Genomic DNA, 24028 nt, shown 5'->3' with positions numbered 1-24028 from the left:
CAGAGGGGGAGAGAGAGAGAGAAGCAGACTCCCTGCAGGGAGCCCACATGGGGCTCAATCCCAGGACTGAAGGCAGACACTTAACCGACTCAGCCACCTGGGTGCCCCAAAATAACCTAGTTTATTAATTTTCTTGATTCATTGCCTCTTTCCAATCTTCTCTGCTTTCTGCTCATTTTCAACAGAAGGAATTTTGAAAAGAAAAATAAAAGATAATGTAAAGATGTGCTATTTGCCTTTTGACTGTGCAAGTGCTTTTCAACTAACTGGATCACAAGATATTTATGATCCTCTGTATACATCTGCATGCTTTACCACAGGGTAATAATATGAGGTGTGAAAATGCCAACTATCACTTCTAACATTTCCAAAGTGGGCCTTAATCTAAACTTTTTTTCTGTTACTTAGAACTCCCATATACTCCCTTCATTTAAAAGTACTACAGAACAAATGAGACATATTCTAACATTCATTACATTTTCAAAATAAGAATTTTAAATCCCTCAAAAAACTAAAATTTTAATGCACACTAAGAACATACCTGATTTTGCTTTTTTATATTTTAAACTAGAATTAATCTGTATTTCTATTTTACTTATTCATTAAAAACACTTACAGTGATTACTATGTGCTGGATATAAGTATTAACATCATTTAATATTTAACTCATTTATTCCCCTATACAACATGAGGCAGGGACTGTTATTATCCCGAGTTTACAGGTGAGGAAACTGAGACACACAGAGAGGTGAAGTTCCTGGCCCAAGGCCACACAAGCAGGTAATACTCTTGTGATGAATACTCTGGCTTCAAGAGCATGCACTCTTAAACACTACACTGTGCTGCATCTGAGGTTACTGACTGTACAGCATCACAGGATATTAAATCTGAAAGTCATTAAGACTGTCTATTTCACTCAGCTTATTCACAGATCAAGACTCTCAGTGAGGTTCAGGGACTGGGGGCAATTTGGGATGATTATCACAAGTACCTGAGTTAGTGAGACATGGGGAGAACCCAGCTCTCACATCTACAACTTCATTAGTAAATGTATTACTTCTGCACAGGTCCACTTCCATAAAATATAGATTAATACCCCCTACCTCATTATCTTTATGAAGTTTAGATTATAATTATGTTGTTTTTGATGAAACACAGCACATGAAGGGTCCTGCACATAGCATATTTTTTAAATGTTCTTTTTTCCTTCCTCTTGTGTTCCTTCCTTATTTGCATACATACTATTGGTAGGTACTATATTTTTTTTAAAGATTTTTTTTTTTTTTATTTGAGAGAGAGAGAGAGAGAGAAACAGCATGAGAGGGGAGGGGGTGAGAGGGAGAAGCAGGCTCCCCGCTCAGCCAGAAGCCCGATGTGGGACTCGATCCCAGGACTCCGCGATCATGACCTGAGCCAAAGGCAGTAGCTTAACCAACTGAGCCACCCAGGCGCCCGCTAGGTACTATACTTTGAAAAGTACTTCTGGGCACCTGGGTGGCTCAGTTGTTAAGCGTTTGCCTTCGGCTCAGGTCATGATCCCAGGGTCCTGAGATCGAGTCCCACATCGGGCTCCCTGCTCAGCGGGAAGCCTGCTCTGCCTCTCCCACTCCCCCTGCTTGTTTTCCTGCTCTCGCTGTGTCTCTGTCAAATAAATAAATAAAATCTTTAAAAAAAAAAAAGTACTTCTAATGGACTGTTTCTTCATTATTTTACAAATGAAAAAAGCAAGGGTCAGAGAGCTTCTGGGATCTGACACTAAAGCCCATGTTATTGAGTACTATATTCAGTGGTGCTTTAGATTTTTTTTAACTCATTCTTAGTATAAAATATTTTAATAATGTATTTATGCAGGAGTCAACAATCTTCTTACGTGTCAGATTTTAGGCTTTGCTGGCCATATAGTTTCTGTCTCAACTACTAAACTCTGTTGCTGTAGCATGAAAGCTGACACAGAAAGACATAAATGAATGGGTGTGGCTTTGTTCCAAAAACATGTTATTTACAGAAACAGGCAGCTGGTCAAATTTGGCCATGGGCCATAGTTTTCCAACCCCTGTAATTCATGGATCAAACTTAAGATTATACAAAAAGTCTTACCACTTATACAGAAACTAAAACACCAAAGTTGAAAAGTTACTATCATACAGGCATTAAATGCTCTTTTCAGTATGTATAAAGTATAACCCATTTTCTTTTCCAAATAATAAAGTATATGGGCTTGTACATATTCAGTTGCCCTAATTAACTGATCCAAGTTTATATCAATGAATCAAAAAATGTCAAAATACCTTAATAGATGGTAGAGAATTATTCTGTGTACATACTGCAAAAGTATAATTATCAGTTGAAAATTTTAACTAAATATGACCAACAGTCACCATTATTTATCCTTCATAAAATGAGTTTATTCCCCGTCAGTATTACTGACTTGTTCAAAACAGAGCTCATAATGACTAATGAAGCATCCTTCATTTCCAAGATTCACCATGTAACACAATATATTCTAGAAATTTCAGGGTATTAAAAACCTGTACACAGATTGGATTTATGTATGACAAAGAAATGAAAGAACTTCTAATTTTAGTCCTCCTTAGAACAAAACAAAACAACCACAAACAAAAAAACCTGAAGTGCTGCCGGCTTCCTCAAAATCAATATTTCCAAGGTGCAGGACACCAGCTACTACCCGGAACAGATCAAGCTTTTCTTCATCATCCAAACCAATCTTTTTCATGGCTGTGCACATTCTAATAAAATCTCCATGGTCATCTAACAGAGGATCTTTCAAGGAACCTGCCTTAAGATACTACAAAACAAGAAGACATCAATTAATTGTTCTTTGTCATTATTTAAGTATATTAAAACTACTACACAAGGTCTATTAATGCACTATATGACATGCAAAAATAAAATATGCCAATGGGAAAACTTTACTATTCTAACAATTCAAAAACTAAATGAGCAAAGTGTACACAGGATCTCTCTGTATTACTTCTTTCAACTGCCTGTGACTCTACAATTATCTCAATACAAATCAGTCAAAAATGGAATGAGATGTTTTCCAATTAAATTACAATTTTAATTCTAATGCATTATAATGCTAGGATATGTTAGATTAAAATCTGAATGAAAAAGAAGAGAATATCAGTGGTTGAAACAAATCAACATGAATCTACAGGTCAGAAAGAACTAAGGTGAAAAATTGTAATAAAAATTCAAATCTAACACTTAGCATTATACTCTTTTAGGTTAACTCCATCAACTGCACCAATATTCAGCAATAATAAATAGTAGACAGACTAATGACAATTTTCACGGCCAGAGAATTAATTTTCCTGTATAGTCATATGAGGTAAAGTGCATTAGTAAGCATTTGTGCTTATTCAGAATTTATGCAATGACTCACATTTCAGAAAAAAGAAAGAGAAAATTTGTTTTCTCTCCTAAAAGAATTTACATTCTAAAGTATTCATTTGTTAGAACCTATAAAGAGCTCAGAAAAAGGAATAAGAAAGTTAGGCCTGCAGAAACCTTAGAAGTAGAAAAATAAAAGTTAGCGAACACAGAAAGATTGGACTAGGAATTTTCCAGAACTTGACAATGAATAGGTAAAATAAACATTAGGTAACACAGCACCAGAATTAATTGCCCATTAAAGACAACTCTGGGGGATTTTTTTTTTCCTCCCAGTTGCCAACTCCTTCCCAGCTAAAGTTGTGATTATCTTCCACAAAATTCTTTAAAATGCTTAATTATGCTTGGGTGAAATTTCTGGAAAATGTCTAGTAAAGAAATTTAATTTTATTCTTAAAAGAAGCAAAGGAAATGATCACATGCAGCCAAAGTTAACAGAAAACATAGATCATGCAGAATTTTTAGTCTTGCAATTGAATGGTTATTTCATTTAAAAACTTTCCAATCAAATGTTAAGAATATATTGCTATTATGGCAGACTAAAAATACTGCATACTCCTAAAAACTGCACACAGCTTAGACACTCAGATGGAACTAAGCAAAGGATTCTAATTAGTCAAAATGATCACCTCATCCTCCTGACAGAAGACATAAAAAGTAATTTAAACATTATTAATCCATTATTCACTTATATATTTTTATATATACACTTAATAATATGAATAAATCACTTCACAAAGTATGCTGACTCTAGAATCACAAAGAGTACATTTTCTCCTTAGCAGAATACAAAGAGTACATGTTACTCTTTGGAGCGTAAAATCCAGTTTTCCCCCTCTTTACTGAGTTTTTTCCATGTCAAAGATCAAATTTAGATATATATCTTTTTCTTGAGGACAGCTGCACTACCCCACTAGGTAATGTTTCCATTATCTTAGTAGAAAGAATAAAATTTTTGTATTTTGACGATGTCTCATAAAAATAAAGGTAATCATGACAAAGGAAGATACCATAATAAATATTAAAGTCATTTCTTAAAGTTCCAACCATGAATATCACATAAACTAAAGTTTACAATTTATAATTCAGACATTTATGTCTAAAATGATAAACAGTGGGTGGCTCAGCTGGTTGATTATCTGAACCTTGATTTCGGCTCAGGTCATCATCTCAGGGTTGTGAGATCAAGCCCCAGGGCAGGCAGGCTGCCACGCTCAGTGGGGAGTCGGCTTAAGATTTTTTAGTCTCCCTCTCCCTTCCCCTCTACCCCTCCCTCCACTCTATGCTTGTTCTCTCTCTCAAATAAATAAAATCTTTTAAAATAAATAAAAATAAAATGATAAATGTCAACTTAAACAAAAATTAACTGTACTCATCTACTTAGAATTTGAAATGATGGCAATATTTATTTGCTTTCTCTGTTCTTTTCTAGAAACAGAGACATAATTCATCTCACTCATTCTGAAATAAAATAAAATTTTATAAATAAAATTTGTAAGAGTTATTGATTTTTAGATTAAGGATTTAATGCTTTAAAAATAACAATAGTATAAATACATCTAATTACCCTTAGAAATATAATAATTTAGTAAAACCTATGTATGAGACTTTCCATAGTATATTACAGAAATATGTTTTAGAGAGAAATACAATAATACATAAGCATTAGTTCACAAGAATGCTTACCCTATTTAATGTCTACTTCAAAGCTTACTTCAGCCTTAGGGTAGAAAATAAATTATGGACATATTTTGTACTTAATCTCAAGTGGGTAATATGAGAATAAGTTAAAAATGTTAGCAAAGGATAATTCTTAGGCAATTTTAATACCCTTATGTGGAAGAAAAAGAACAGGAGGAGAGCAGTGCATTGAGGCCTAACCAAGAACCAAAACTTATAGCTTTTGTAGATAATAACAGAGGCATAAAGTACGACACTGTGCGAGAGACTTGGAAGAGCATTTTGTTTTTAAAGTATAAGCCTGAAAGTAAGAAATATTATTTGGGCTCCAAAATAAAAAAATGTATCTTTCACTATGATTTTTTTGTACTAAAGATTTTAATTTAAAAAAATAGTCTACTATACCTCGGGACTTTTTCGGTTCTGTAAAATCTGTTTATCAGTTTCTTTGTTAGCAAAGTATCTAGTGCAGCCTCGGTTTAAATACTAGGAAAAAGAAATATGAATATAATAAATACAAGCCACATGAAAATAATATAGAAGAAAACACAACTTATCAGTGGTAACCAAAAAGAATTTTTAAATATAACTTGAATATCATTTAATCTCCCAATTACAACTGTTAACTCCTACATATTATAAACATTTTACTCCTACTAATCAAACCAAGGATGTTGAAAATCCTAATTTCTGAAAACAGATTAAATGATTAACATAAAAATCAACACCATAAAGCTTTCTTTTTTTTTTTTTTTTAAGATTTATTTATTTATTTATTTGACAGAGACAGAGAGAAGAGGAACACAGGCAGGGGAGTGGGAGAGGGAGAAGCAGGCCTCCAGCCGAGCAGAGAGCCCGATGTGGGGTTTGATCCCAGGACCCTGTGATCATGACCTGAGCTGAAGGCAAATGCTTAACAACTGAGACACCCAGGTGCCCCAAGCTTTCCTATTTTTAAAGGGCAGCAATTTTAAATCTTAATGTCAAATATCTTCTTAAAAATATAGTTCATAAAATAAGTACTACAGATATAATGAAAATCACTTTCCTACTAAATATGTAGTCTCAAATAAGGACCTACACATTGTGGTTTAATATGTCAAGTAATATTTTTAATGCCGAATAACAGAATAATATCCCAAAGCTTCTTAACTTCTGATTTTTAAAATCAGCTCTTCAAAACATGCCTTTCATATTTACTGACAGTTAACACTGACCATACGTAAATTACAATACTCGCTTTATGAACTTTCAGAGGTATCCAAGTAACAATTTCAGCTTTTATCTCAATGATTTACTTTGCTGCCCAGAAACCTTTTAAAGATTAAGCACTTTCAAAACATAGAACAAGGGAAGCAGGTGAGAAGAAAATAATTTATTAGTCCCAAAGAGAATCTATTACCCACATTTAAGGGCGGGGGGCGGTAATCAGGAAGGAAGTACACAAGAAACAAGACGGAAAATGTTTTTAAATATCTCAGCTTCTCTGGAATCAGGTCACTATGATCCCACTGTACCATGGCATGAATTCCAAGATTAAATACACCACACATCATATAGATGCTATAAAAAATATATATATAATACATTTTGAATGATTTGGGAATAAATTAGTATTTCAGATGATCAATACATTTATCTGTGTACCTCCATTACAATGAAATACTTAAATAGATAAAACCAGAAAATGACAGACAATGAGTTGTTCTTTCTACCTTAGAATCTTTAGGAAAAAAAATAGAAGAGAGGGGGAATAATATTGGCAAGCAATTTCAATTGATTATTTCAAAAAAGAGCTATTTTATTTAGTAAGATAATAGTAGCTTAATCATATAGAGCCAAAACAAATGTTTTCTTTGCTAGCAAGGGTTTTATCTCCCCAACCCCAATTGCTTTATCAAATACTTGGCTTTTTGATAGCTAAACGTAGTATTAAAACCTACTATTTGTTTTTTCCAATTTTCCTGTAACTAGAAAACTCTAACTTCTCTTGCTATTCATTCTCATTCTATCCAAGCTTTATTTCTATTCAAGGATTTTTGCATGACTATAACGAATGCTCATAAAATATATGGAAAAATATTTGAGTATTTGAATAATGCAACCTTTTAAACCTTTTATTTTCTAAAACACATGAGTAGTTAATACAAATGTTTTCAAATAGACGTATCCATACAATTCTTTATGTACTATTTTAGACAGAATACTGACAAAAAATTTTTTTGGAAGTGTTCAACACTACTCTGGAATTCTTTGTCTTTATGACCTTACCTATGAGTTATAACTGGAGGCCTAAACTACAGAAAAACCTGATGAAATTATCAACACACTTTCAAGTCACTTGAAGGCAGAATCATTTAGGGGAAGGGACACAGAGGTATGCATATGCATGCATGAAAGGAATAACAAAGACAGCAGATATATTTGGGTGAAAGATAATATGGATCCTCTAGTCTCCTCCTAACCACTACAAGAACTCTAGTAAGAGAAGAAATCATGGCTCCCAGCAGTTCCTACTACAGAGGCAGGAAACTCCCTGACCTAATAAAGAATTTCAGTAACTACCTTTCCTAAGATGCCTGCCATTGTGCCAGGAAAGGCTATACATTCTGAGACACACAAAAAATATGCTCCCAAGCCTCTAAACAGAAAGAAATGCCAAATTAAGACAAGAATAGTCACATTACTTTATCATTAATTCGGAGCCAACAAAGTCACATCATTAAATTTCATATGATTCATAGTAACATACTCCTTTTCTAAAAATCATTGTAGAGAAAGCTACTTTCATGAAGATAATGTAGGCAACTAACTTCAAATTCCAATTAATTTGATGAGTTCTAAAGAAGGTGGGACATTGTGGAAGTATATAAATAGATGAAGTTATAAAGCATTTTAAAACAGCAGTTTTAGGGGCGTCTGGGTGGCTCAGTCGGTTAAGCATCTGCCTTCAGCTCAGGTCATGATCTCAGGGTCCTGGGACTGAGCCCCACATCAGGCTCCCTGCTCAGTGAGGAGCCTGATTCTCCCTCTCCCCCTGCTCATATGCTCTCTCTCTCTCACTCATTTTCTCTCAAATAAATAAAATCTCTTAAAAAATTTTAAAAAAAACAGTAGTTTTAAATTTTCCAAATACAATTGAAGTAATAAAAGCTGAACTGCATGGGGCGCCTGGGTGGCTCAGCTGGTTAAGCAACTGCCTTCGGCTCAGGTCATGATCCTGGAGTCCCTGAATCGAGTCCCGCATCGGGCTCCCTGCTCAGCGAGGAGCCTGCTTCTCCCTCTAACCCTCCCCCCTCTCATGTACTCTCTCTCTCTCTCTCTCTCATTCTCACTCTCTCAAATAAATAAATCTTTAAAAAAATAAAATAAAATAAAATAAAATAAAATAAAATAAAAGCTGAACTGCAAACATACATACACACACACACAGAACAATAATTAAATACAATGTGTCACAATTCTCATGTGGAGGACTCCTGCCCAGAGAGGATTATCAGAATCACCTGGAGAACTTTATTCAAACTGCATTCCTTACCCATTCCCATAATTCCCAAATATTCCTCACAGGGACACTGTTTCCTAGCTGCAAACTTATAAATCATGCTAACCATTCTCAGTCTGACCACTTCTTGAAACTCTATTGGCTTGTGATTCTTTTTTTTTTTTAAACATCACAAATATGATTTTTTTATTTGTCACCATTAAATGTCTGATTTTTAAACAGATTCTTGAACTGGTGGCTCATATCCATCAGCTCGTTCAACTTTAGCACTGGTCTCATCCCCAGTAGTTTTTCCAGAACTACTACCTTCACCATGAAGCTCCATGAGCTTTCCCAATTCAAACTTGGGCTCCTTCAGCATTTTTACTTTTCTAACGAAGACATCATGAAGTGGATAAATAGACTGACAAGCCTTTTCTGTATCTTTTCTGATGCTGTCTGGAATCAACTTATTGACCACTTCTTTCAAGTCATTTGTTTGCACCTCTCGGGTCATGATTTCCATCATCTTTTTCCGAATTTGATGAACCTGTTGGTGCTGAGCATAAGAAGTCTTCCGAATCTGATTATTGCATTTTTTAGTAAAACCAACACAAAACAGACAAAGCAAATAACCATCAGTAGTCTTGACATCAACATGAGCTTCGATCATGGTCTGCCATTTTTTGACCATGGAGCACATTTTGTCACGGGTAAGATCCATGCCATGGAAATTAGTCAGGCAGTTTTTGCCCTGAACATCCTCAGTAATTAGCTTGAATTTTCTAAATGCAACTTCATCATTCTGCAAATCAGCAAGGCTCACTTCAAAAACCCGACCCTTGAGGCCATCAGATGCGATTTTGGTTCCTTGAGTTCTTGTGACTAATGTTTTTCCAATATTTCTTATATTGAACATAGCTGGTGCTTTCACATCATACCAATCTTTCTTAGAAAATGGATCAACCACCTTCTTCTTGGCTCCCTTTTTGCCGCCTTTCGTAAGGCGCTTGTTCTTGCCGACCGCCATGGTGCTGCTCAGGGAGCCAAAAGGGCTTGGCTTGTGATTCTTGGCACGCCTGATTTTCCTTGTATTATCACACAATTCCATTTGTGCTTTCTTGGGCCACTCTTCACCACTAATATTGTTCAACTCCAGAGTCTGGATGCTGGCACATGCTTTTCTACATTGTACAGTATCTCTGGATGATCTCATCTACTCACGGTCATAGTTTTAACTACTACCAGAGTACTGACATCTCCCAAACCTACCACTAGAGCACCAATAATAATCTTCAGATTAGTATACCCAACCATCTTCTAATCCTCTCCCCTAAGATGCTCCATAGGTTCCAAAACCAAACTCAACCTATATGCCACAAATCTTCCATCTGACCCTCGTGTGGTATTTACATCCACCCAGTTACCCTACTCAAATTTGGAAAATTATTCCAGACTTCTCCTCCTCTCTACTACACTCAGTCTCCAAGTCCTATCAGTTTTACCTCCTAATATGTAACCAAATTCAGGCATTAAGTAACTTACTTCAACAATAGCCATAGGCTTCCAACCAATTTACCCACAGTTGCACTTTCTATCCATTCCCTACTCTACCCCCCTTCAGGACACCCTCCATTTTAAAGCCAGAGGTAAGCACAGACTTACTCTTTCAGCTGTTTCTTGCCTTTCTTTGTTCCTCTTTTTGCATCTACTAGGAATATTCTTTGCATCTTTCTTTCTCTAGTTAACACTTGAAAATCCTTCAGGATTCTGATCAAACATCAGTTGTTCCTTGAAGTTTTTCCAAAATCCCCAGCATCCTATGCATATCTCTTAATCTTTCAACCTATCAGTTAGGCTGTGTGTGTGTGTGTGTGTGTGTGTGTGTGTGTGTTTCCCACCATATTCTAAGTTGCTCATGAGCAGGAATTGTGTGTTTGTGTGTTTGTGTGTTTTGTGTGTGTGTGTGTGTGTGTGTGTGTGTGTGTCCCACCATATTGTAAGTTGCTCATGAGCAGGAACTGCTCATCTTTTTCACCAGGTACAATGCCTGGTACCAAAAGGGCAAGCAATAAATATTTACTGTTGAATTAAGGAAGACAATCATGTGTCCTTCATTAATTCAGTGGTGAAGTCTTTTTTTTTAACAAATAAATCAAAGATAACTTTAAAGCTAGCATTTCAGAACTATTATAAATTTCTTATTGAGTTTAAATTGGTAAGTGGTTTCCTATCTAACCTTTTATCTTTCTGATTACATATCTCCTCATATAATGTTATGTTATAAATTCAGCAGTAAATCTCAATAGAGACCTATATTCTATCATGTTACACTGGATTTAATGTAAGTTACCTACAACTAGATATCAGAATCCACTAAAGTAAGCTTTACAATGGAAGACAATTCAATTTGCAAAAACTGTATGTAATTTCTTTTCATCCAACCTACCCGAAAATTATCTGGAGAGCTCAAATGAAGTTTTTCTCTAGTATCTTCAGAAGCACCAGCACACAACCTATAAAAGATATGATAATTCCTTTCCTCTTTGCCTTGAACACAGATTCTCGATTTCTCTAGAAGATAATGTGAAACAAATCCTCCAACAACTGAACTCTGAAAAACAAAACAGAGAGAAAATACATTTTTGCTTTTAAGGCCTGAAAGTACAACCTACCAATGTTGAATTATTTTTCTAATAAACATTTATCTGTATCAAAGAGGTCATAATAGTTATCAAGTAAAGGGAAAAAAAGAAGATAACTAGATAAATGTAAGCTTACAATATTTATGAAGGTTATACTGAATATATATATTCTCCTAATTAGCTAAAGTAACAGAGAGAAACTCAAATGGATTTACCGTAAGTTCAAGTACAGCACCAATTCTATCAAGACCCTTGTGTTTTTCCTTTTCTTTTTTTTTAAAGTAGGCTCCATGCCCAGCGTGGAGCCCAATGTGGGGCCTGAACTTACGACTCAGATCCAGACCTGAACTGAGATCAAGAGTCGGACACTTAACCAACTAACCCATCTAGGCGCCCTAAAACCCTTGTGTTTTTCACAAACACTTCCCAAACATATTTTCCCAAAACTCACTCTCACTTACCTTTTCATTGAAATGTATTTCTACAAATTTTCCAAATCTACTGCTATTATTGTTGCGAACAGTCTTTGCATTTCCAAAGGCTTCTAAGAGTGGGTTAGCTATTAAAAGAGAAATAAAAATATTCCATCAAAAAAATAGCATGAAGGAAAATTACAAAAATATGCATAGTATGTTTCCCTATTAATATAGAAAAATGTTTTCAAAAATATTACCATGAAGGAATTCACATGTAATATCAAATCCTTCAAATATTTATTGACTACCACTATATTCAGGCCCTATTAAAGTACAGAAGATGGGAAAATTACTCAAATTATATAAAAAGATAATGTAAATGGCATAGGAAGACTAAATTTTAAAAAGTCATTAGGGTAACAAAATTTATAACTCAACTTCAAAAATTATTCCCTATAAACTGTAAGGTTTTCACAAGTACATCAGCCCTAAAGGAATAATTATTATAATATAGAGAACAGCAAACCCCTGGTGAACAAAATACAAGCAAGAAGTTATTAGTTGACTTACTTTCCTAAAATATTTTACATATTAATAAAGCCTCCAGATTTAATATTCTTCCATGTATACCCAATAAAATCTAACATATATGTTTACAGGATGACTAAATTTAAAATCCCAGCCTACTACAAGAGACTCATTTTAGACCTAAAGACACCTGCAGACTGAAAGTGAAGGGGTGGAAAAACATTTATCACACAAATGGACATGAAAAGAAAGTCAGAGTAGCTGCACTTGTATCAGACAAACTAGACTTTTTTGTTCTTGTATTGTTTTTCTCCTGCTTTGGTAGCAGGGTGGTACTGGCCTCCTGGAATGATTTTCAATATGTTCCCTCTATTCCATTATTTGTAAAACTTTCATAAAAACTGTCATTTTTTTTTAATGTTTTGGTAGAATTCACCAAGAAGCCAATGTGGTCTTGGGCTTTTCTGTGCTGGGAGATTTTTGATTCCTAATTCAATTTCCATTCTTATTATTGGTCTAAGATTTACTATTTCTTGGATTCAAGATTCATGATTCATTTGTGGTAACTTGTGCGTTTTTAGGAATTATCCTGCTTTTTTCTAAGTTATCTGATTTGTTAGTATGTAACTGTTTATAGTAATCTGTAATCACACTATGTATTTCTGTATACTGTTTTCTCTTCTATTTCTCATTTTGGTTTTCAAGTCTTCTCCCTTTTTTCTTAATGTAGTTAAAGCACTGACAACTTTTATTATTTTTTTTTTGAAAAACTGGTCTTTACTTTCAATGTTATGATACTGCTTATTGTCTCTATTTTATTTATTTCTGATTCTTCTTTGTTGTTTCCTTCCTCTACTAAATTTCAGCATTTCAGCTAAGTTTCTTCTTTTTCTAGGTCCTTGTAATGTTAATTTGTTTATTTGAACTTTTTTCTTAATACAAGCATTCATAGCATAAATTTCACTCTAACATCTGCTTTTTCTGCATTCCATAGATTTTGGAATATTGCATTTTCTTTTTCTTTTGTTTCGAGACATATTTTGATTTACCATTTGTTTCTTATTTGGTCCATTGCTTATATAGTAGCGTGGTGTTTAATATTTACATATTAGATATGTAATATTTATACTGTAATTTTCCAACTTTGTTTTATCTCTAGTCTGTACCATTGTGGTTGGAGAATATACTTGGTATGATTTCAGTCTTCCTAAATTTGTAATAATTGCCATGTCTTTTTCTATGTGATTTAGTCAGGGATTCTCCCGTGTGTACTTGAAGAAAATGTGTATTCTGTTTTTCTTGGATGGAAAGTTTTATATATATATTTTAGAACCATGATGTATGCTTCAATAAAAAATGTTCTTGTTGAAAAAAAAACTTTGAGGGTACTCATTTAAAACAAACCATTTCAGAGAGGAGGTGGGATTGGTAAATCCCATTCAGGAGGGGGATGGGTAAAATAGGTAAAGGGGATTAAAGAGTACACTTATCATGATAAGCACTAAGCAATGATGTACAGAATTGCTGAATCACTATTGTACACCTGAAACTAATATAACACTGTTTGTTAATTATAGTGGATCTGAAATAAAAAACCTAATAATTTTTTAAAATGAAAATAAAAATAAATTCCCAATGAACAAATGTAAAATCTTAATTGTTTTTATCTCATAATCATGTACACACACATGACTAAAAAAGGTTTATTAGACTCTATTGTTTGTTTTGTTTTATGTTGTTTTTAAGTAGGCTCCACACCCAGTGTGGATCCCAATGCAGGGCCTGAACTCACGACCCTGAGATCACACCTGAGCGGAGATCAAGAGTCACTCACAACCAGCTGAGCCACCAAGGCACCCATATTAGAGTCTATTCTTATACTCACCAGTCTCAACTATAAACACCCCAGATTAGTGCCAATATTATAGATTCTCCATCTGCAACCTCATAAATTGCTTCACAGTTGTTACTAGAATTTTTCTTATGCAATCTTTTAAAGTCCATCTCTCTTACTCTATCCACAGTAGAAAGCTTAACAAGTATCCAAACCCTTTTAAGGATCACTCTCCAATTGTTTCACTTGCCAAAAAACATAAGAAAATATTAAAACCGAAAGAAAAGTTTGCATATATACCTAACCTTTCCAATGAGTAAGAAAACTGAGGCCCAAAAAGGCCAATGACTTGTGCAAAGCCACATGACTAGCTACTGGCCAAAGGGAGACTCAATTATAGGTCTCTCCAACTCCTTTACTGGTGATCTACTAGTTTTTGCTGAAGTATTTAATATATTAAGTAAAATATACAAAATTAGGATAAACAGCCTATCAGAAAATTACAGTAGTGCCATTGATATACTCATTCTAAAACCAACAATCTTCAATTAAAGACGGCATCAAATGATCTCTATGTTCTGCAAGTTAACATCTACTATCCTCTAGAAAAGAGCTGTACAAACATTTAGAATAATACTTTCCAACTTTTCTCAACTACAGCACACTACATATTCATACACCACAGTCTTGGGGAAGAAACCAGGTTTATATCCAATTTGCAAGAGTGTTTGTACCTCAAGTAAACAAATCAGAATGCGAATTAGTATTTTATTAAATTAACCTATAATTTGTTCTTTTTTATTATTCAATTTTAAAGGGTGATTCCCTCATTAAAGTGAGGTATTTTACTGTGAATAAAGCATTACTTATGAGCTCTTCACACCTGGGTGTGTTACAATACCACAGTGAGAACTGCAAGTAAAACTGTAAAATTATTTATATCAAGAAACACGAAAAACTTTATTGATGCAAACTTTATAAAACTGTTTATTAGAATGTTAAAAAAAAAGAAGATAGCAGGAAGGGAAAAATGAAGGGGGGGGAATCGGAGGGGGAGACCAACCATGAGAGACTATGGACGCTGAGAAAGAAACTGAGGGTTCTAGAGGGAAGGGGGTTGAGGGGATGGGTTAGCCTGGTGATGGGTATTATAGAGGGCACGTACTGCATGGAGCACTGGGTGTTATACGCAAACAATGAATCATGGAACACTACATCAAAAACTAATGATGTAATGTATGGTGATTAACATAATAAAAAAAATTTAAAAATAATAAAATTGTTTATTAGAGTGCTTATGTTCATATATTTATGTATATTTCACATAATTGTGAAAAAATGTACATAACATTTGCTAGCTATGATTTATCAAAATGCATGAACACAGAAGGACCTTAATAAATTTTTGTTCAACTGAAATTTTTCTTTAAAATAGTAAGAGTGTTAAAATATGCTCTTAGTATAGCACATAGTTAAGATGCCTCAGTTTATTATATCCCACTTCCACAACTGATAAGTTATATGCTCTTCAGCAAGCCACTTAGTCTTTTTACCTCAGTTTTTAATCTGTAAAGTAGGAATAAAATAGTACCTACCTCATTCTATGAGGATTTAAATTAGGAACAGATATTCAGCATATCACACAATGCATAATACATCTCACACATGTTAATTTCATCATCATTATGAGAAGAAAGAGAGATATCTGATCTGGTACCTCAGGAACTAGATTCCTCCTCCCCTGCTTGGTGAGAAGGCAGAGACAATTTTGACAGTTCATAATCCCACTTTGGCTCTCACGCTTGCGATCCATGGTAGGTTTTACCTTCTCTCCCTTTTCCCCTGTCTCTGGCTTGCCTACAGGCCAACTGCATATGCAGCCATTGCCCAGCCCACCCAGAGTTTCTCTCACTCTTGTGTTACAGATTTGCAGCTTCATCTTGAGAGCAATATTAAGCCATTAAAAGACTGAAAGCAGAAGAGATCATGTCAACTTCCACACAGAGAACAAATTACAGGGAAACAAGAATATAAGTGGGGGGACCAGAGAGGAATCTATGATGCACAGCAGTGGTGTGGATTCAACACAGTGGTTGACTAGACCAGTAGTCTCCAAACGGGGTATAAGAAAACTTTCTAAGGGATATGCAAGCATTCACTTTAAAGAAATCAATTTACAGACTCCTGCCTTCCAACTGACTAATTCATTAAAATTTCCCCCCAAAAAACATTTTAATTCCAAATAACACTCTTCCTCTCTCCTTTGCAAAAAAAAAGGTCAACAAAACAAACAGGAAGCCAGAAATCTTCCTGTATTTATTTCATTCATCTGAGAGATACTTATGGATCCTATCTCATGTATCAGACACTTCTAGGAGACTGGAATATATAAAAATCCCTGCCTTCTTAGCATTTACATGGGATGTGAGGGAAAACAACAGACATTAAATAAAGGAGAAGATATCTGAGCAAAGATTTGTAGGAGATGGAAAAGTCTTTTGGATCTCTGGGAGGGCATTCCAGATCACTTAGAGGATTCTCATTAGTTCAATTCAGTACATATCTAACAATAAAAAATAAGAATTTTAAAAATTAACAATACCTTCAACAATTCTATCATCAATATCTTGGCCTGTTCCATAGGATTCAGTCAGATATCTGTTTAAAATATAAGATAAAAAAATTCACATGACAACAATATTGCACATATAGTTTTAACTTTTTTTTTTTTAAGATTTTATTGATTTGAGAGAGAAAGCACACCAAAGGGGGAAAGGGCAGAGAAAGAAAGAGAAGCAGACTCCCCCCTGAGCAGGGAGCCCAATGCGGGACTCGATCCCAGGACCCCAGGATCATGACCTGAGCGGAAGGCAGACCCTTAACCAACTGAGTCACCCAGGCACCCCATAGTTGTAATCTTAATATTATTTAATACATGTAAAATTTAAACCTGGATCATCACTGTAACTATTCATTTAAAATTTACAAATTTATATTTAAATGCAACTATTCTGTTATACCTTTCTTTTTTTAAGATTTATTTGAGAGAGAGAGAGAGAACGAAGCAGGGGTAGGGCAGAGAGAGAGGGAGAGAGAATCCTCAAGCAGACTCCCCGCTGAGCATGGAGCCTGACACCACTGGGGGCAGAGAGAATCTTAAGCAGGCTCCATGCTCAGTGTGGAGCCCAACTTGGGGCTCGATCTCACAACCCTGAGATCAGGACCTGGGACAAAATCAAGAATTGGACACTTAACCGACTGAGCCACCCAGGTGCCCATTACTTTTTAAACACTTAAAATTTTATTTGGATTACCTTAAACATCAAAATCAGCATTATTTTTAATCTGTGTTTGGACATATTCTGACTTTAACCAGCTATTTGGTTTTAAAGATGCCACACTTTTCACACAGGAATATTCATCATCTACATAAGATTCCAAAGTCTTGTGTGACAGCATATTAACTCAATCTACATGGCTAGAGAAAGTAAGGTAATCTGCCACTGAAAAACAAGGACATTACCACTCTTCATGTTGTTTTAGCCAAAAATTAAACATGATGGAACAACTATTTTCCTGGAACATTTCAAAACAAAAAGTAATCTTTGACTTACAACATAAGTTTGTATTATAAGTTTACAGTTTCTAAATTATTTGTTCATTTTCAAAGCTGTATATAAACCACAGACTTACCATATGACTCTTACATACAGAAGAGAAAGAAGAAATTGAAGCACTTAGAATTCCCAGAGCATTAGGAAGCACTCACTTAACCAGAATTACAAATACATAATACACAATAATGAACTTCTAAATTAATTTCATACAAATAACTGAATACCATACATCTGCATAAAAATAGCAAAATTTCAAGAAGGGCCCCCCCCCAGCAAATGACTAAGACTGATACAGTGGGAATAACACTGGTGAGAACTCAAAATGCACTGCTCCTAGCAGTAGCTTCAACACTAGATTTAACAAACTGAAGGAACTAAACTAATGAGTGCTATGGTTCCTTCTGTATTTATAATGCGATGATTCTAAACAAAGTACAGAGTGTAATTTGATGGCAACAAAGGGGATACGCTGAGAGGAGGGTGATGAGGAGATAGAAATAAGAAGGCCAACTGTCATAAGCATAAGGTAAAAAATGGTTTCACCCAGAAATAAGAAGGCCAATTGTCATAAGCATAAGGTAAAAAATGGTTTCAACCACATTAACAGCAGGAATACTGAGAACAGAATGTAAAGGCTGAATTTTGAAGGAACATTCCTCGATTTCCTTTTGCCTAACCAGCATGGATGGGTCTCCTCTAGGATCCTCATAAGAACATGTCAGACATAGTTTTCAACAATCTAGAGCTTAGCTTCCACATAAGGTATCTGGTTTTAAAAGGGACAGAGCTTACCATTTCAAACTATGTCATAAAGTATGAAAGGGGCACCTGGCTGGCTCAGTTGATTGAGCATGCAACTCTTGATCTCAGGGTTGTGGGTTTGAGTCTCATGTTGGGTGTAGATATTACTTAAAATCTTTAGGGCACCTGGGTGGCTCAGTGGTTTAAGCATCTGACTCTTGATTTTGGCTCAGGTCATTATCTCGGGGTTGTGAGATCAAGATTCTATCTCTCCCTCTCCTTCTCTAAAAAGATAATAATAAATTAAAAAATAAAATCTTTAAAAAATACAATAAAATAAAGTATGCAAAAGTATACAAAGTCAACCTGTTCAATCAGAGATATTTGTACCTCTTTGTTCATAACATGTTCACAGCAGCACTATTCCCAACAGCCGAGATTTGGAAGCAACCAAAGTGCCCACTGATGAATGAATGAGTAAACAAAATGAATAACTATGCAGCCTTAAAAATGAAATCAAGGGGCACCTGGGTGGTCCAGTCAGTTAAGCATTTGCCTTTAGCTCAGGTGATGAAATCAGGGTCCTGGGATGAAGCCCCACATCGGGCTCCCTGCCTAGCGGAGAGTCTGCTTCTCCCTCTCTCTCTCTCTGACCCTCCTCCCCACTTGTGCTTGCTCTGTCTCAAATTAAAAAAAAAAAAAAAAAAATTACAAAAAAAAAAGAAGGAAATCATGACACATGATACAACAAGGATAAAACTTGAGGACATTATGCTAAGTGGGATAAACCAGTCACAGAAAGACAAATACTGTATGATTCACTTATATGAGGTATCTAGAATAGTCAAAATCATAGAAGCAGAAAGCAGAAGGGTAGTTGCCAGGGGCTGGAATAGAGGGAAATGGAGTTGTTTAATGGGCATAGAGTTCCAGTTTTAGAGATAAAAAGTTCTGGAGATTGACTGAAAAACAATGTGAATATACTTAACACTACTGAACTGTACACTGAGAAATGTTTAAACTGGTGTTATGCTATATATTTTTTTAACCACAAATTAAAAAAAAATAAACCTGTTCAAAATATTCCAGGTTAGCTAAAAACTCCTCACCTTAGAACAAATTTTGTATTTTCTGTTTTGCCAGCTCCTGATTCTCCAGATACGATGATAGACTGACTCATCTTGAGCACCTTCATATCTCGAAAAGCCTTATCAGCTAGGGTCAAAATAACACATTAATGATGAGTGGTGTACTAAATACAGATCTACTAAATGATACAAAGTTGTCTTACTATCAAAGAACACTTGCTCTTAAAGAAATTATAAAGGTGTGTTTACAGTTAGTAACATTTTAAAATAAAATCATTCAAGCGTTCAAAACATCTCTAAAAGTTTTTACTTTAAATGTCCTATCTTACTACCCTGACAGTTAAGTAATATGAAATCCAAATAAGCAACTCTTATGTTTGTACTAGAATGTCTTCATTTTACAATCTGTGGCTCAGTTCTTCCTAATTCCAGAGCAGACCAAAAAAAAAAAAAAAAAAAAAAAAAACTCAGTATACATAACTAATGAAGACCCCAGGGAAAAGCAAGAAGTAACAGCTACCAATTAAGAAATTTGGTAACCAAAAACTCTGCTGGAGAAAAACTTCCTAACTGCAAAATCTGTGTAGTAGTACTACAAAGACAAGTTGAGCACAATTTAATTCTGTTAAAGTGGTCTCATATTAAAACAATTTTAATTCAAAATTAGGTCCTAACCAATTTAGCTCTATAAGACAACTATTTCTCATTTCAGACATGTGCTACCCATACAAATGAAGAAGGCTTTACAAATGGCTTTAACTCTACTGGACCGAATGCAAACTGCATCTAAGAGTATATGCATCCTTCTGACCAGGGGCTAGGACAAGGGGAAAATTTATCAACAATCTGTTCCACCCACTTTCATGATATTATTCTAGACATTTTTTTTAGCAGTAAACAACTAAAAATAAGTCAGTTTATTTACATTTTAAACATATAATTTCTCTCCAGTGATGAGCTTAGTCATATTCAGGTTCTAAAGATTTTACACCATTTTGCTAGCTGATACAAAACATAGTAATGCCCATCAGAGCATCTCAGAACCAAAAGTCAATCCGCTATTGCACTGGATTTGGCTGACATATTCACTCTGCCTAGTACATAAGTCAGCCAAATTGGGAAGTGAAGCCTGGTTTGGTCAAAACACAGGCATGAAAAGAAACCCCAAAGAGAAACAGACTGCACTAAGAACTACTACCAAAACATGTCATCATATAATAAACTGCTGATTATGTCTGGATCCAAAAGGTTAACTAACATCTCTGTACTTGCAGTCACCAGCTATGGTAGGGTGCTGTATGTCAAAAAACCCCATCTCTGTGTTCCTCAGAGCTAAAGATGAGAGAAAACCTGAGAAAGGCAAAAACTGCTGTCTTCCCACATGGATTTCCTAGCAATATGCAGCATATATCATTTCTAATTCTTAACATTTATAAAGCCCTGATGCAAGATAAGGTAGGGAAGACGTCTGCTCTTATGGCTCATACCCAGCCTTAGTAACATACTCACAAGTGATGACCTGGGTAACAGTGGAAGGCCCGGGCCTCAAAGCTATGAAGGAGGACACTTTTAAGACGGAGCTGCTCATGTCAAGGAGCCAAAAAGAACCATTAGGTCAGCTTTTATTACATCCAAATTTCAACATATTTAAGAGGACGCAGACACATTTAACAAAGATAATGATGTATAACTACCCCATGAGTTAGCTGCAAAAGTAGTCTTCCCCATCCTGTGTAAGATACATGCTCCTAAATAACGGTGATACATTCAAAATGCATAAAGGCCCACCAAAATACATATTCAACTCATGGTATCTTTTATTAATCCAAAAGAAAAACAGTAAATTTGTACAATATAAGGGAAAAAAAATCACTTACCAATTGCAAAGACATGAGGTGGCATGGTCCCAAGAGATTTTCCTTGATATGACTTTATTGTTTCTGAAGAATATATTTTAGGTATGTCAAAGTATGGGTTCACTGCGATCAGAATGTTGGCGACATATGTCTAAACAGAAAAGGCATAAATATAAAATTTTCCAATTACTATTTTTATTTAAAACTAAACAAGGCTCATAAGGAGAAAGAAAATACAGCAAATACAGACCTTTAATTCTCTATATAAATTAGGTCTTCCAAATCTGCATTTCAAGCCCTAAACATACACTCTGTACAGGACCCGTATTTCTCTAATTCTTAATAAATATTTTCATCTTCTCATCCTATATGCATCTCAAACTCAGCAGATCCAAAATCAAGATTATCTCTCTTGACTACAGTTTGCCTCAAAGAAAACACTCTCCTCCCATATGCTCCCTCCTGCCCCCCCCCCCCCCGCCCGGTTCATGATATCACCACCAACACCACAGACATTGAGACAGAGGCTGAGTCTAAGCCTCTATTTCAATCAGCCATCTTCATTGACTCTACTTAAGAAATCTACTCTCCTGGATCGCCTGGGTGGCTCAGTCATTAAGCATCTGCCTTTGGCTCAGGTCATGATCCTAGGGTCCTAGGATCGAGCCTGGTGTCGGGTTCCCTGCTCAGCAGGAAGCCTGCTTCTCCCTCTCCCACTCCCCCTGCTGTGTTCCCTCTCTTGCTTTGTCTCTCTCTGTCAAATAAATAAATAAAATCTTAAAACAAACAAAAAAAAAGAAATCTACCCTCCTATATCTATTCCTAAACCTCAAGTCTTGGTCATTTATATTCCTTACCTTGACCACTTTATTTACCCTGCTACTGAAAAGAGCTCATAGGATCCTCTAGGCCAATCTCCATCACTGAAAGCCAAGAATTAATTTAGTGCTCCAGTGAGCACTTGGTCCCAGATTTTTGCAAAACAACATATGTTAACCATTGCCTAGAATACTGACAGGCTAAATGTTTAATGACCAACTTAAGTTTGCTTTTAAATTTGGAATTTAACTGTGGCTCTAAAAGACCAGAAAAATGCACCAATAGGATTTATAAAATTCCTTGTGGGTAGAAAAAGAGTTGTGGTTTAGCAATTAGCTGTGGTTTACTGGCCAAACTAGGGCAGGCAGGACCATATTTTTCTCTTTTCTGCTTCTAGTTGTAGAAGGGAAATGATGCGGAAACACTGAACTCTCAGACTACTAATCTAAAATTCAATGAATGCTCTCAAAGATGTTTACTGCAGTGGAGTAAAAAAATTTTAAATTCCAGGTAATAATCTTTCTGTGGGAAACAAAGGAAAGTAACAGACATTTTAGTAGCCAATGAAAATGTTAAATGTGAGTTAGCTATTGTTCTACTCAAGTCTAAGGAAGAATTATGATAATTCCGGTTGGTGAGAAATAGAAAAAAATCAAATTTAAACTCTTATTCCAAACTACTTCCATTTCTTCCATATGTTAGAGTAATAATAACTATAGTTATGTATTGCTGATTTTTAATAGTTTTATAACGAAAAGATATAATTGGCTAGGAAAAACATACCAATCATGGCCTCAGATAACTTTGAAAATACTGGTTTTCCAAACAGAAGCTGATGATGCCAAACAGCCATTACCTAACAGAGGTCATGTGCCCAACTGCATACATATTTTAGGAAAAGAAAGATCAAAAAAGCTAAGAATAACCCTAAAATACTCCAGAGTGATGTAGACATTATACATGAAAAACAATAACTTAAATTTCACAAATGGATAATTTTTTTTTTGTCAATCATGCAATTTAGAAAAGACTTGTAGGTCAACTAAATGTGAAAAAAAAGACAACTAATTTTCTTAAAAGTATAATAAACATGCGTATAAATCTTCAGTTATTAATGGTCACAGTCAGCAATGTGCAATACCATAGCAACATAGGAAACTAAAAGACCAATAAAAATCCCATGAGTGTCAAGCTTTTGTATAAATATCCCAAATAAAAATAAAGTATCTCAATTCTTAAAAAGTATAATCATTCCTTGTAAAAGTAATAAAAATTTTCCAAATTTCTAGAAAAAATATTGAAACAATTAAAATTTGCTAAAATAAATATGATTGCTCTACCACCAAGTAATATAAGACATGTACAGAAAAAATACTGACCATTTTTACTTGAAAGATGATATTTCCTGGTTAGAGCCAAACCAACTTTTAATGACTTATTACAAGTTCAATTGTTTTAACAAATTTAAAAAATTTGCATTGTTTTGGTAACTAAAACAGCACTTAGCATACAGCAGATTCTCAGTATTAGTCTGCTGACTGAGTGAATTTTGCTTCTAAATGTATTTCTAATCAAAAAATAGCCATATATCAACCTATATTCTCTATTTACTCAATTTTTGAAAAAATCAAAGAAGAAAGTGAAGGCTAATATTGTATACAATTGAAAGATGGCAAGTAAACTCTCCTGAAAAAGACAAGACTAGTTCTATTTCCCAGCTGTCACTATTAGGACAGATGGCAAAGACTAAAGGTAATTTAGTCAGAATTAAGTAAGTATAATTAGGCAAATTGATAGTGATATAAAAGATTAAGACTGCCATTTGAGCTGAGAAGAGTCACAGAAGCCATGTGTTTTCTTCTTGCAAAAATAATGGAGCCCCATCTTTATAACAGGAGAACTACAG

General features: G+C 34.9%; 2 protein-coding genes across 11 annotated transcripts in view; both read right to left on the bottom strand.

Annotated features, from left to right (window-relative positions):
* Window positions 1-24028, bottom strand: part of MYO6 (myosin VI) — a 144020-nt gene that overhangs the window by 52744 nt on the left and 67248 nt on the right. For all 10 annotated transcript variants that reach the window (XM_025890630.2, XM_025890631.2, XM_073905240.1 and 7 more), the window contains exons 5-11: window positions 21325-21454; window positions 19469-19574; window positions 16604-16659; window positions 11685-11782; window positions 11028-11192; window positions 5500-5580; window positions 2626-2806 (exon numbers count right to left, since the gene is read on the bottom strand). In XM_025890630.2, coding sequence (XP_025746415.1) covers window positions 2626-2806; window positions 5500-5580; window positions 11028-11192; window positions 11685-11782; window positions 16604-16659; window positions 19469-19574; window positions 21325-21454 — 817 coding nt within the window. The remainder of the gene's footprint in view (window positions 1-2625; window positions 2807-5499; window positions 5581-11027; window positions 11193-11684; window positions 11783-16603; window positions 16660-19468; window positions 19575-21324; window positions 21455-24028) is intronic.
* Window positions 8814-9628, bottom strand: LOC112837976 (small ribosomal subunit protein eS1-like). The gene has a single exon (XM_073905266.1). The coding sequence runs from the start codon at window positions 9606-9608 to the stop codon at window positions 8814-8816; it is 795 nt and encodes a 264-aa protein (XP_073761367.1). The 5' UTR covers window positions 9609-9628.

The sequence above is a fragment of the Callorhinus ursinus genome, unplaced genomic scaffold (genome assembly GCF_003265705.2).
Source record: "Callorhinus ursinus isolate GAN/ISIS: 27379988/994484 unplaced genomic scaffold, GSC_fseal_2.0 scaffold22, whole genome shotgun sequence".
In the NCBI taxonomy this organism is placed as follows: domain Eukaryota; kingdom Metazoa; phylum Chordata; class Mammalia; order Carnivora; family Otariidae; genus Callorhinus; species Callorhinus ursinus.
This window is presented reverse-complemented; position numbering and strand designations above follow the sequence as displayed.

Bases quoted from the DNA above. Each gene is read 5' to 3' on its own strand.
- LOC112837976 (XM_073905266.1), bottom strand. From the start codon at position 9,608: ATGGCGGTCGGCAAGAACAAGCGCCTTACGAAAGGCGGCAAAAAGGGA.